Below are 14496 nucleotides of genomic sequence, written 5' to 3' on the forward strand. Positions count from 1 at the left end.
AAGGAAAGAAGACCAGGAATATGCCAGACAAGAAGCAGCAACAAAAAGGAACAGCATCAGCAGACAGGAAGGCAGCCTGTGCTCAGACATTCCAGGGAAGCAACCACTGCAAACCCACGAGCCCAGTGGGTGCTGCACGATGTAGGGCACTAACAATGCTCGCGGTGGAGGAAGAGACAGTAGGACTCAACACTCCCCAGTCAGGCAGGTGCCAGAGGCAGTGTGTAAAACCAGGCTTTTTATTTTTCTTTATCTCTGTCAGAACTCTCTTTCATTTCCAAACACAGAAACACACGTTATATATGTATATTATCGACTCTTTTATGCTATTTTGAAAGGTATTACAAATGCACAAAATAATTGAATAGACTTAACAACTAATTTTGATGCATTATTTATTAAAAGAGAAAGTGCTTTTTAAAAGTTTACAAAAATATGAAATTAAATGCACAAAGATGAAGGGTAATTTTGGAAAAGGAAACAGTACATCATTTCGTGCATCTGCGTATTTAAACAAAAGTGACTTTTATTTAGGTGGCAGTGGGTTAGCCAAGTTCCTTTAAATAGTTAGGGATTTGCTTAGTGCAAAGCTCATGTAACTTAATCTGTGTTTTCTGCAAATCCCCACTGGTCCATTTACTTAAGAAACCCATGCTTCCTGGCTGCTGGCCAGCATACCAAACCTGCCCAGTCGTGCATAGTTTTATTTCTGTTACTAAATTAGGAAACCAAAACGGGCAATGTCTGGGCCAACAGCAAAGAGAAGAGGCTCAGCATCGTTAGTCTGCATGTCTTCTTAAAAGCCAGCTCATTATAAGATATTAAATTTCTAATTAGAGATACTAAAGTAACTTAGCCTAATAAGGAGCAATACTAAGAAATAATTAAATGAAGACAAAGGGAGAAATACAAACATTTAACAAAAGCATTCTTCTGAATAGCCTTAATCATGATGTTGAAAATAAATTAACTACTACCACTCAAAGCTTTATGTCTCAATGACTGATACTAAAATACTGCTATCTTTTTCTAAGCAGTGAGGAAGAAATGGGAAGTTATTTATCACAATTTTTTACAAAGATTTTACTAACATACTTCAGTAGAGCACTGTTTAGTGAAAAGCATTCAGAGACTTAAATGGAGAATCAAAAAGAAGGAGTTGAAGAGAACAAAGCCACTGTGTTTATTTGCAAAGTAATTTTTAAATGGCATAAAAATATAAAAGGAAAAATACATAATTTTCCACTTTCCAAATCCTAATTTGCTTCTAATTGGCATATCAAAGGGGTTTAAAAAGGAGTCGTTAATTAATATTATATAAAATATTTTAAATATACCTACTACTTTACCAAGAGCTAAAGCTTGAAACCTAAAGGTGTTGGGAGAATTTCAGTTCTAAAAACAGCTGAGCTTTTCTTCTAAACATTTTGTTAACTACTGATAAATTTCAAAGTAGTATTTATTTTGCTTTATTTCTATGAAAGAATTTTAAAATGTATTTCTTTGCTGCAAAATCTGTATTTTTATATGGATGAAAGCTATTTAAATACCACACTTTAGAAATTATAGAAAAATTAAATAACAAAGTTTGAGTGTTATGATAGGCCCAGAATGGTTTCTCAGATATGGCATTAAAAAAAAGATTTCACAATTATTTACTTCTCAACCTGTAGCAATACAGAAATTCATTCATATTTATAAAGAAGCCACAGAGAGAAGAACTCTTCTAGTAACCATCCTAATCATCTGGTGTCCTTTCATCTAATCTCTTTATATATATTTACACAATCTCTATAGGATGACAAAATGCATTTTGGTGATCAAGTGTGAGTCAAAACCCAGAGCCTTTGTCTTCTCTTGCCCAACTCCCATCACCAAGATTCGGTCATCAGTGAAGAGCAGAAGCAGGTCTACAGGGGGTGAGGGGACAAGGAGAAACAGTTTCCCTTAGTCTCAAGACTGTCTGTCCTTCAACTATCCATCCTACTGGAGTCACAATGCAGACCACATCATCTGGCCCACCTGTCTGGCCCTGTGCTGTCCCTATGCTATTAATAAGAGGCATACTGTTGTTAGAGGCACTATCAAATTAGGGAAGCAATCTGAAAGTCACACGTTGCATAAATAAAAATGAAAGCAAGAAATAGACTGGTGATTAGAAATTATACTGAATAGTACAATGACCCCCATAGATCACTTGGATAAAACGTCCTCCAGAGCCCCATCTTTATCTTTGTATTGCTATCTGTATATACATTAAAAAATAAGTATACAGATGAAATGCCCAAAAAAGAGGAAAAATGAATTTTCTTTGGTTTAAAATAAATCATTAAAATTTAATTTTTTTGAAAGGAATTTGAAAAAGAAGAAAAAAGCTAGAGAACTTGAATGGCCTCATTTCAAAGCTTCCTATAAAGCTACAGTAATCAAGACAATGTGGCATTGCCATAAGGACAAACATAAAGAAGAACAGAACTGAGTCTCCAGAAATAAACCCATAATTCTATGGTCAACTGATTTTTAACAAAGATACCAAGGTAACTTCAACAAAGAAAGGATAGTCTTTTCAACAAATTGTGCTCAAACAAGTGAGTATCTCACATGTAAAAATATCTCAACCCTTACCTCACATCATACACAATAATTACCTTGAATTAGACATACACATAAATGTAACAGAAAATTTTGTATACAATTTATACAAGAAAGTATAACCCTAGGTTTGGAAAAATAGTTCTTAAATATGACATTGACAGCACAATCCATAAAATATAAAACTGATTAATTGGGCTTCATCAAAATGTAAAACTTTTGCTCCTCAAGAGATAACTTTAAGAAATGAAAAGACAAGTTACAGACTAGGGGAACATATTTATAAATAACATATCTGATAAAGAACTTGTATCCAGGCAAGAGCAGGGGTCAGCAACCTTGCTGTAAAAGGTCATTTAGTAAATAGGTCTTGCAAGCCATACAGTCTCTGTCACAACTACTCAGCTCTGCCACTGTGGCACAAAAGCAGCCACAGGCAATCTGTAAATGAACGGGGTGGCTGTCTTCCAATAAAACTTTATTTGTAAAATCAGGTGGAGGGCCAGATTTGACCCACAGGTCAGTTTGCTGAGTCCTGCTGGTGATCTGATTCTCACCTATGAGAGCTATTTCACAACTCTGTAAATTCCAGATTACAATCTGATAGCAGTGTAAAATAATCATTATTTACAAATACATATTTCTACTTCTAAGTCAGAAACACATGTTAAGTTATGATATATAAATGGTAAAACAAGGAACAGAACTTTGATTTCCTAATCGCCAGGGCATTATCTATAACAGATTTACAAAGTGTGATGTATACATAATTTGTTTCCCTCCGTATCACTTTTTAAAGTCTTCTAAACAATATCTTTTGAAACTTTATGACAGTGTCAGTAATTTTGTTCCTGGCAGGCATGAGTTAATAATTTATTTTAACTACTTTCCACTGATTTTTTAAAAAATAGCTTTATTGAGGTACAATTTACATAGCATAAAATTTATTATTTTACATGTACAGTTTGATGAATTTTATTAAATGTACACAGTAGAGGAACTCTTATTACAATCTAGTGTTAGAATATGTCCATCATCCTAGAAAATTCTCTAGTGTCTGCTTGTTGCCAGCCCGTTCTCACCCTCATCCAACCATTAATCTTGTTTCTATTTCTATAACTAGTTTTCCCTTTTCTAGAAGTTTCATATAAATGGAATCATGTACTATGCAGCCTTTTCTGACTGGCTTATTTTATACTGAGCATTTTTTTTTGCATGTATGTTGTTTTATGTTTTAGTAAGTTGTTTCTTTTTATTGTTGAGTAATATTTTATAGTATGGGTATGCCATATTTTGTCTATTCACTAGTTAATTGGCCATTTAGATTGTTTTGTAACAGCTTGGGCTATTATGAATAATATTGCTATGGTTTGCATACAAGCTTTTTGTGGGCTTATGTTTTCCTTTCTCTTAGGTAAATAACTACAAGTAGAATTGCTGGACTGCATGGTAACTATATTTTTAACTTTGAGAGAAACTGCTAAACTGTTTTCCAAAGTGGCTGAACCGTTTATGTTACCACTGGCAATGTATGAGAGTTCCAGTTCCTCCATGTCCTTGCCAACACTTGGTATACTCACTCTTTTTATTGTGGCTTCTCTAGACAGCTCATTGTGGTTTTATTTTGATTTTCCCTCATATCTAAAGATTAAGCATCTGTTTGTTTCCTAACAAAATTCGTATATTAAAATCCTGACTCCCAAAGTGATGGTATTAGGATAGGAAATAAACAGACTTAGTATATAAATCCTTATACCCTATTATGCTGTGTCTTTTAGCAGTAGGAACAAATTTTCAAGACTGTCATTCTACATCTTTTATAAAATCAAACCTGTCAGAGTCAGTGTAAATTAAGAATGTTGGGTGTTAGTGAGAGAAGGAATATCAGAACCCATCAAGTTAAAACCTATCTACTAAATTGGATAAGAAAATGGAGAAATAGGGATCAAATAACATTAACTTTACAGGCTTTTGTTTTATTGAAAGTCATAGTTCTTAAAGTTCCATAGAATTCTAGGTGTGGAAGACTTAAATAGCTTCATCTATTAAGTTCAAAAGCAATTTCACAGGATACCACAGGCAAAACAAGAACATTCAAATAAAATATATACAGTGATTGGCACTTTAGAAAAAAATTATTAAAAAGTACAGAATAGGTAAATTTATTACTAATTGCTGATTTATGGATCTATCTGATTTGATCTACTGTATTAAGAATCTCAAAAGACAAAAAGATTAAAACTTTCATTTTTCTATTTAAAATTAACAGTATTCTATAGCCTATATTTAATATATCACTCAATAAATAAAAAAATAAATTATTTGTTTCTTAAATTGCTAAATAATTTAGGGATTTGATATGTGTGAAATATACATTCAATTATGCCACTGGATCAGTTCACTTTAAGTGAATAAGTCATGGAAATTTATCTCTGTAGACCCTTCTTGTGGATAATATAAAGACTGCTAGACAGCACTCCATGAACACAAGCTAATGTTAATGATTACTCCTTCATTGGTTATTCACTGGTACAGAAAAATTGTCCCGCATTTTCAAGTGTATGCAGCCTCCTAGTGACATTAGGTAACAGAAGAACTGTACCACAAAAATCACAATTTGGGTTTGGGATATATACAACATGCATGATTGTGCGTATTTTTAAAAATGTTTTTCAGTATCTATTTGCTTTGCTTTAGATATTTGAAAAATATCTTTTTCAAAGCATATGAAGAGAAATTTTTAAGATTATTTCTTTGGTTACTTGACTAAAGATTTAATAGCTAGAATTTTAATCTTATTTTTCTTACAAGTAATAAATTTATATTTTCCTTCATAAAAATGTTTATTTATATTTCAAAAAGACAAAAATGGACAAAGAAAAGAAAAATTCTGAGATCTATTACTCTAAACATCTACATATCTTTCAGCTATTTTTCCCAACAAACTTTTGATAGTGACTATAAAACTACAGTAAAAGCTAACTCATTTAAGGAAAATGGATTTGTGTTAGGACCTACATGTATAAGTAAATTATATGACTTCTACAAAACCTGCTGCTATTCCTAAAAAAAATCAATAAGACACTAACATTTGTACTTGGTGTAAGTTCACACTAAAGTGATGAATATCAAACTTTAAAAATTAAAAAGAAACAAATCATCAAAACAGACGTGCCAAACTTTGTCAGGAGCAGGAATGTCAGCAGAACCAGCCAAGAAGTAGAGGAGACACACAACCAACTAATGACATAGGTTATAAGCATATAAGGACATTCATTTTTCTCAACCCTTCATCACTTCCACAGCCACATTTTTACTTCAAGTTTTCTCAACACCTTATAAATAAATACCCAATGAAAACTAAAAGGAACTGCTTAAAAATATCAATGTATGTGCTCAAAATGTTGATTTTTTTTAAAAAAAGAAACAGTAAAAAGGATTAAACAAAGAACTGTGATGCCAATTGTGGAAGGGCAGGGGGAGTCTGGCAACAAACTAAATTTCATTCAATTACGTCTCATTACACCAACTCTTGGCAAATCATAAAGCTTTTCATTCATTAAAACAATCATTAACTTATAATCTGATTTAATCAAAATCTTTAACAAGATAAAACATAATTTACAGATGAAGTAAGCAATAAGCATGTTCAAATAATACATGAAAAAATAAAACAAAATATTTAACATATTGAAGACATTACTGTTTAAGAAGTACCTATTTCAGCAGATCACTTATATTCTGCCAGTAAATTTCCTCCACAATTACACTGACATGAAACAATTTTCTGATTATGTCACAAAATAATATACTTAAATCAAGGTAGAAAAATCAACTAAAGCCATAAAATAACCATGAAAATATAATTTTTGTTTCTGTATCTATTTAATACTTGCCTTTCCTAAAGACTGCTTAATAAATGCAATATACCAGATCATTCTATTAATACAAGGAAAAAATGCTTAATACTTGAAAGCTCTTTAGTAAAAATGAACTATGAGCCCAATTTTGCCAAGATATCAAAAAGTATAATAGAAATTACTCCATGCCACCTTAAAAGTACTGCAAGTTGATATAAATTTTAAAAAATAACAATTAAGTCTCTGAATTCCCATTAATACTTTGTATCTAAGAAAATACATTTTATAAGTTCTAAAGAAAGTTTATTCCAAAAGATTAAGAAGACTTCTATATTCATATTTTTTTCTTTTAATATTCTTAATTCCTGGTATTCATAATAAACAAATGATTATGAATCCAACATGGGATTCTATCCCGGCAACCACACACTTTTGACAAATTATTTCAATAAAAGATTTTAATTGGGGAAGTAGCTTATTTTATTTATTTTATTTTATTTCATTTCAGAAAGATAATCCTGGAAGCAGTGTGTATGGTAGACTATGAGATAGACACATTTCAAAGATAAAATAATGGAAAATATCCAACTCCAAATCATTTGCTCCTGCACACCACTTAAATATCAGCTCAGTCCCTCACATCATGCATTACTTCTCTTTAAATTCTCTTCACTGACCTGAGTACCATCTTCAAGGTTCCCACACAGCACCAAGCTTGTAAAAGACTATGGTGTACAAAATTATGTACAAAAAGGGAAGAGAAGCAACATTACATGTGAAGAGAACTTTGAAGTATGCCTCTTAAGATTTCAAGTTAGATGACTGCTGTTATGATGTTAGCTGCTTTGAAATCTTTTCACAAAGAAATGGTCCATGGAGAGGAATTCAACATGCCGTAGCCAGTAATATGATTGATGGGAGAGACTTTCCAAGTCTGAGGGACCACCTTTTCTCCTTTTGCTTTTTTTAAAAATTATAATCACAATGAACTGTTGTTTTTCAGATATTTAGCCAGTTTTCCACCAGTTTCCCTCACATCTTTCCTAAAAAGGAGAATCTTCTGTATTTATTTGCACTGAGAAGGATGCATAGCCCAGAAAACAAATTTTTTTCCTTTAGAAGAATTTTAATGGTCTTTCTTATTCTAAGGCTTTTGCCCAATTTTCAAAACTTGTAGAAGTTTTTAAGTACAATTTTAAAGTTTTAGCTCTATTTGTAACCAGATTTTACAATATGTAATAGTACTGACAGAAAAGTTTTTTCTGAGAAATGTTTTATCTAATCTAGCATACCAAGATAATTTTATATAGAAATACGACTTAAAAATCTGTTACTATAAAATTACTAATATGTTTTTAACTATATAATGTAAAGTTACTTTAAAAATGAAGTACTAAATGTGCTACAAAGAGACTAAAAAAGTGGCTTTTAGGTCTATGAGAGACACTGAAAGGACAGGTTCTGTGCATTAGTTTAGGATTCTGGTCAGCAGTTTATTCACTTATTCAGTGGTCACCTAGCAAGCTGAGGGCAGGCGGACTGTCAGATTTTATATTTCTATCCATTAGTTGTCAACTGACTATCTTAACCACTTGGCACTATACCAAGATAATGACTAAGACACCCAATTCTCCTTTCTCTCTTCTCTGCCTAGTCTCTTCTTTGGAAGTTCACAGTTTAAACTATTAGACAATAAAATATCAGAAGCTCCTTTGAAGCCTGGATTTAGATTTTGTTCACCATCATTGTCCCTACTTTCTCTAGTACATACCATGGTATTTTGAACCAACAAACACTTTTTTGTTAAGCAAATGAAATACTAAGTGGCCCGGGTCATGTAGATAACCCCCCAAAATAAAGAAAGTCTATCTACGTATATTGTTGACTATACATACATAGCCTGGTGACACCAGAGGGGACTCTGGCAGAAATTACTTATATTTTTTAGTGAGAAAAGAGCTAGCTAGCTATTTTACCAGTACTGACGTGGAATCAGTGAAAAGCTGTCTCCCTAGGAGGGTAAATCACCTGAATTACTATGGTATCCACCCAAGGAAGGTACTACGGGGATGAACAGCCTTGATTATTTGGTGGCAGGTGGCACAGTAAGACCCACTGTGCTTTGAGGATTCAAAAGGAGAGCTGCTGTAGCCTCCCTTTGAGTTGATCACTAGGAAGGAAGGGATAACACAGGCACAGTAGAAGAGAGAACAATGAAGCCAGGGCTGACCCAGTGTTGCTGGGGCCACTTACCATCCTAGAAACTGAAACCCACAAAATGCAAATGTGGAGCACTTCATACCAGGCTTGAACCTACAGGAGCAGGGTCAGCACCTCTGAAGAGTCACAGCAGCTTCCAATACTGTCAGATTACGCCAATGACGTCTCAACAGATGGGACAGTAAGCAACAGCAGAAGCTCCAGAGTGATCAGGCCCCAGAGGAAGCCCGTCCTCTGTAGACAGAGCGCTGACCTGCACCTCCCTACCTCCACATTAGACCCATGAGCGCAGAGATTTCAGAATAATTCAGAGGGCAAAAGGACAGCTCGAAGGAGAGATATTAGATTTCATTTCAATAAAGCAACAGAGGCTCAAACGGAAGAAAAATAAATTTTAAGAAAAAAACAATAGACTTGGCCATACTTGAAGCTTGAGTTTTAGAAACAGTTCATGCTAGTTACATACATATGTATTTCTATTTTGGTTTGTGCATGCTTTTATCCATTAAAGTACAACATGGAGTGCTTTAATGCCGTCAGTTTGGGCTAAAAACCTTTCCTTTTTTGGTACGCAAAACAACTTTTTAAGGATAAAAGCATTTCCAAAAAACAGGCTGATTTATATGCCAGATGTAAGCAACACTGCTTCTCTCCTAGTTACATTTTGTTGTTTGTTACCATAAACCTTCTCTCATTGGAGTTCATAGAGAGTTTATAGTGAATCACAAAAGTATCAGGATTCTAAACTATCAGGGTTAGCTGGTTTTTCTGATTGTTCTAATATCCATTGGTGCTTTTGGTCTTCACTAAGGGTGAATCACAAAGTGTTTGGCAAGTAGCTCTGTGCTGAGGGAAATCTTTCTTCAGTAATCCTTTATTTGTACGTGCCTGGCATTTCTCACCATAATAGATCACGTAATACTACTTAATCAAGTTAGAAAAAGCCTTTGGAAGAAATGAGTTTAAATTTATTCTGTAACAAATAATGCTATAGTTTTGATACTGGACACAGAAGGCAACATACAAATGTTTAAGCAGTATGTAAGTTATGTATATAAAAGAATGCAGGTAAGCAATCAGATGATAAATCAAAGCACTTTCAGTTATGACAGGCTTACTGACACCAGACTTGCCTCCCACCAAAATACAGCAATAAAACTAGTTAAAAATGTATGAGGCAACTGTTTTCAAGCAATGGACAGGAAACAAAGAACTTTTATCACTGAAATAAGGGAAACACCCATTGTATCCCGAGTTGGACAAAGCTTTCTGGGCCACAGCACAGGGAAGTGGAACCTAAGCAGAACCCTGCAGTCTCACAGTGCTGAAGAGCCAGTGATCACAGTGTGGGTGGCTGAAACAGCTGGAAAATGCAGGACAAGGTACCAAAGAGGAAAAAGCTGAGAGTTGTAAAGAGCGGCTAAATAAACAACATACTGGAGAGCACACAGGAGTACAAAAGCTGTTACTGGAGCAGAAGACAGATGGATATCATTCAAGCTTCAGATGAGGAGGAAATAAAGATTTAAAAAAAAAAAAGAACAAAGCCTCAGTGATCTGCGAAACTTTATCAAATGATCTAATGTGTGTAACCAGAGTGGAAAAATATATAAAGAAATAATGGCAGAAAACTTCCCAATTTGGGAATCAGGAAAAGCCCACACAGGATAAACATAAAAATCTGACACTGTGGCACATCATAGACAAATGCTAACACCCAAGACAAAGAGACCACTTTTAATGTATCCACTTCACAGACATACTGCTGATCACACTGTTGCTTACCCCAGACTTCTTACTATTAATAAGAGCTTTTGCAATTTCAAAGAGTAACAGTTAAATAGATAGGAGATTCAATATAAATTAATCCTGTACCCTAGACAGCTGTTTTAAGCCTTTGGAGCAGCTATGTTACATGGATATCTTTCAGTGACAGTTCGTAGAAGCCAACTAGAGCTGGCTTAAGCAGAGTCTAAGGGCCTTCGGAACAGAATCAGTGATTGGGAAATGACAGAAAACTTAGAAAGTCTCTGCTTCCATCTTCTTTCTATGTATCTGCTTCACCTTTTTCTCTTTGTTTCCCAGTCCATATGGTTACTACCAGACCTCACAAGATTACATAGTACTGTGCAGAAGCCTCGAGAGAAAGAGAGCCTGATTTTGTGTTTCGGCCTCCTCTGCTCTCTCTCCTTCTCCCCTACCAGCCTCCTTCAAAATTCCCAGGAAGAGGACTGGTCCTGCTTGGGTCAGGTACCAACACTTGGACCAATCAATGGAGAGAGAAAGAAAAAGCAATGTCACAAGGTAGGAAGATGGCAGTACTCCGCAACCCAACAGAATGAGGGAAGGGACATTCCCAAACAATGGGTATTGACAAACAACCCAAGAGAATCAACCATGAGTCATGGATCTGTTTAAGAAATGGACAAAAACACTGGACCTTCTTCACAGCCATATGTACATACTCACAAACAACAGACTGTTGGTACAATTTGAGGGTGTTCAGGAAACCCCTGAAATCCATTCTTAGATCCTAATTTTTAAACTCTCTATTATCCATCTAGGTATTTTAAGTGCTTCAAAATTTTCAAATATTGCTCTTAAATTTTCAAATTTTAAATATTGAATGTGAAATTACATTCAAAGGTTTTTAATGCACATAAAATGTTACATCTTTCACAGGAATATAACGTGTAAGAAGTCTATACTGATAGCATCGACTACTTAGAAGATGCTAACAGTCAGATATCAGCTGGTGTCCACAGTCATCAAATGGAGACAAAATGACAGTCCTTCACATTTTTTACTACAGTTAGAATATTTTTCCATAGTATGTCCCCAAACACAGTCAAACATTTGGGGGATGTGTAGCTAGCCCTCTCCCATTCAAATCATAACACTTGAAATAACCTCAAAAAGAGAGATATAAAGTAAATCAAAAAATTAATAAGATCTATTCATTGCTACTCATGATGGCCTAGAAAAAAAATCAATACTCAGCTTAATCAAAAGTTTCTACTTAAAATATATAATCACTATTACTGTATGTAATTTTACTCAAAACAAGTAAAACCAAACACAGACAACAGAAACAAGCTAGGGGAATAAAATCGGATGTAAATGCCTCAAATCTATTATGAAACAGGTGATAAATAAATTAAAAATTATATGAAAGTAGTCAGGAAACCTGTGCCCTTCACTGGTTATTCGGAAGCAGTCAATGACATTAGTAGTACATCCCTTAAACATTCGAGAGTATTTAATGGAAGGAAATGGCCACATTTTACCACAAAATATTCTTACATTACAGGCAAAGACAGAATAACAGAACACAAAGAACAATGTTTTAATAGAAAGTTGTATTACTCATATGTTTTTTAACTGTATAGATAAAGGGGCTTATGAATACAGTATTATAGCCAAGCATTTTGATTCTACAATATCTCGTGTATAAGTTTCATATATGCAAATACTATGGAACTGTAAAGTATTATGTTTGCTGATACATTTTTAGACAATCTCTGAAAGAGAATCTAATTTCCTGAGTATGTAAATATATAAACTTGATGAAAGCTAGGATGATAAAATACCATTGAGCCTGATTACATGCAATAAAATTTAAAAGAAAGATCATGTTCCTAGCCATATTGAAAATTTTTGTATTAAGAATAGTCAGAAAAAGTAATACACTTATTATATGAGACTGAAAAATATTTTTAAGCTGAGCCAACTGCTATACTAGTACCATTTTTGTAAATAATATTGAACCTATATGTTAAAGTTAGCACATAAAGTCTAAAAATTAACCAGCTACTATGCTTCATTTAGAAATTTCTGTACTTGAAAAACTTTGGAGAAAGTATTTTTTAAAGCATAAATTCATTCATGGATTTAACATGAATAGTTTTTTAACATTTTCATGTGACTCTGAAGTTCTAGGACAGGTAGTAATTTGTAATTTTGGTTGAGTCACATATTTCACTTAGATACACTGAAAGACTAGTTGGTTTTCCTGAGTTACTAGGTAGAAATAACCCAACCAATGTGAGTGACATTTTTTCCTGCTCATTTTTGAATGCAGAGTAACTTTTATGGAATACGTGAAGCACAAGTTGTTGTGCTTTTTAAAAATCATTCTCCACTTTTTTTTTTAATATGGGAAATGACACAGGGCAGTGGAATCTGTAATCTGCAAATGTGTGGGTCACAAAGGAACATCTCTGAATAACCCTGGTAAGAAAGTCAAAGGGTTTGATGCCAGCTCAGGAGAATGCAGGGTTTTGGTACTGTCTATAGGTACATTATAATCTAATAGGATCATCAGTAGGCAAAACTGACAATTCTAGGACTCAAACTTAAATTCTGCTACTAAATTCTAGTATGATTTCACATTAAATCAAAGTTAATGTACATCAGTTACCTTACTAAAGAATGAGAGAAAACACTGTATGTATCTGCTTTTTGGATACTAAAATGATTACATCATGCAAAGTTCATATAAATTTTCTTATGTGAAATTCAGAACAGAAGTAGATTTTTGTACAAATATTTCACCAGAGCAGTGATTTGAAGGGGCACTGACTGCAAAGCACAACTGCAGTAATTGTAGCTCAAAAACATAAATGCCACCTTCTTATGTTTGCATCAGGGAAAAGACTCTTCTTAGTCACGTTTTATCCACATTCCTTAGTGTCATCTTCAAACAAATAGACAAAAACTTAGAAATGTATCCAAAGCCCACTGCCTAGACACAAAGTGAAAATATTAATAAAAGCAGATTTGCAGTAGACTAGAAACTTGTGTGCTACAGACTTTGATTACCTGGAGGTAGGAATTGCAGTTGGTTATTAGCTAATCGAAGATGACGTAAAGCTCTCAGACGACCGATTTCTGGGCAAACAATTTCTAAGGCATTGTCACTAAGATCCAAACACTGCAGTTTTACAAGGGACCCAATGGCTTCAAAGAGAAAAGAAGGATGAAGGCAAAATTAATTCGATGCAAGTGTTAAGACAAATCTTTAATTTAAGTATTCAAAGTTTAAATATTTTAATACTTAATATCCCTATTAAGTGCTCACACAATAGTAAAAACATATACCAAACTAAATTTTGTAAAGTGATAACACTTCTACTTCGATATAATATATAGCAACTCTAAAAGAGCACAAATAAAAATGTTAAAACAATGTAAAAAAATTTGCTTGAATAAATAATTCATGAAATGATACACAAGGTCTTTTTTATCTAACCAAAATGCTTAACGTTACTTATGAAACTTAAGTTGTTATCATTATTTACCTAATGACAATTTATCTGATAATAATTTATCAGGTAAGTATTATAACCATTTTAGACTTATTATTTAATCGTAATTGTTAACTGAATTTACTAATTAGAGGGGAAAAAGCTTTGAAACTAATAAAGATGCTTTATAATTAAAATTCGCTAATACACCAAACAAAAAAAGGTTTAAAGAGACAATTTGTCCTACTATTATTAAACTATAGCAACTCCTAACTAAAAACTGGAAGTACACTTACCTTCTGGAACAACAACTATGTTATTTGAGTGAAGATACCTAGAGGAAAAGAAGGGAAAAAATAGCTATTTTCATTCAATACTTCTGCTACATAATCACTTTGTAAAATGCTTACTTAGTGATTGATCAAATATACGGGGACCAGAATTTCTTTCATACCCTACTCTTAATGCATAACACAAAATATATGGTCATCACAGATAATTAATAATACTTTGAGAATAATACTGTGTGATGGAATTGCAAATACTAAAACTATTTGCGGATTTAGTTGCCATTTTAA

At 33.5% G+C, this 14496-nt stretch overlaps 1 protein-coding gene across 1 annotated transcript in view; it reads right to left on the reverse strand.

The window, feature by feature from the left end:
- The window catches only part of LRRC28 (leucine rich repeat containing 28), a 103078-nt gene that overhangs the window by 73508 nt on the left and 15074 nt on the right, over positions 1-14496 (reverse strand). Inside the window, exons 4-5 of the mRNA XM_031440488.2 lie at positions 14215-14252; positions 13494-13631 (exon numbers count right to left, since the gene is read on the reverse strand). Of these exons, the coding sequence (XP_031296348.1) occupies positions 13494-13631; positions 14215-14252 (176 nt within the window). The remainder of the gene's footprint in view (positions 1-13493; positions 13632-14214; positions 14253-14496) is intronic.

The sequence above is a fragment of the Camelus dromedarius genome, chromosome 29 (assembly GCF_036321535.1).
Source record: "Camelus dromedarius isolate mCamDro1 chromosome 29, mCamDro1.pat, whole genome shotgun sequence".
In the NCBI taxonomy this organism is placed as follows: Eukaryota; Metazoa; Chordata; class Mammalia; order Artiodactyla; family Camelidae; genus Camelus; species Camelus dromedarius.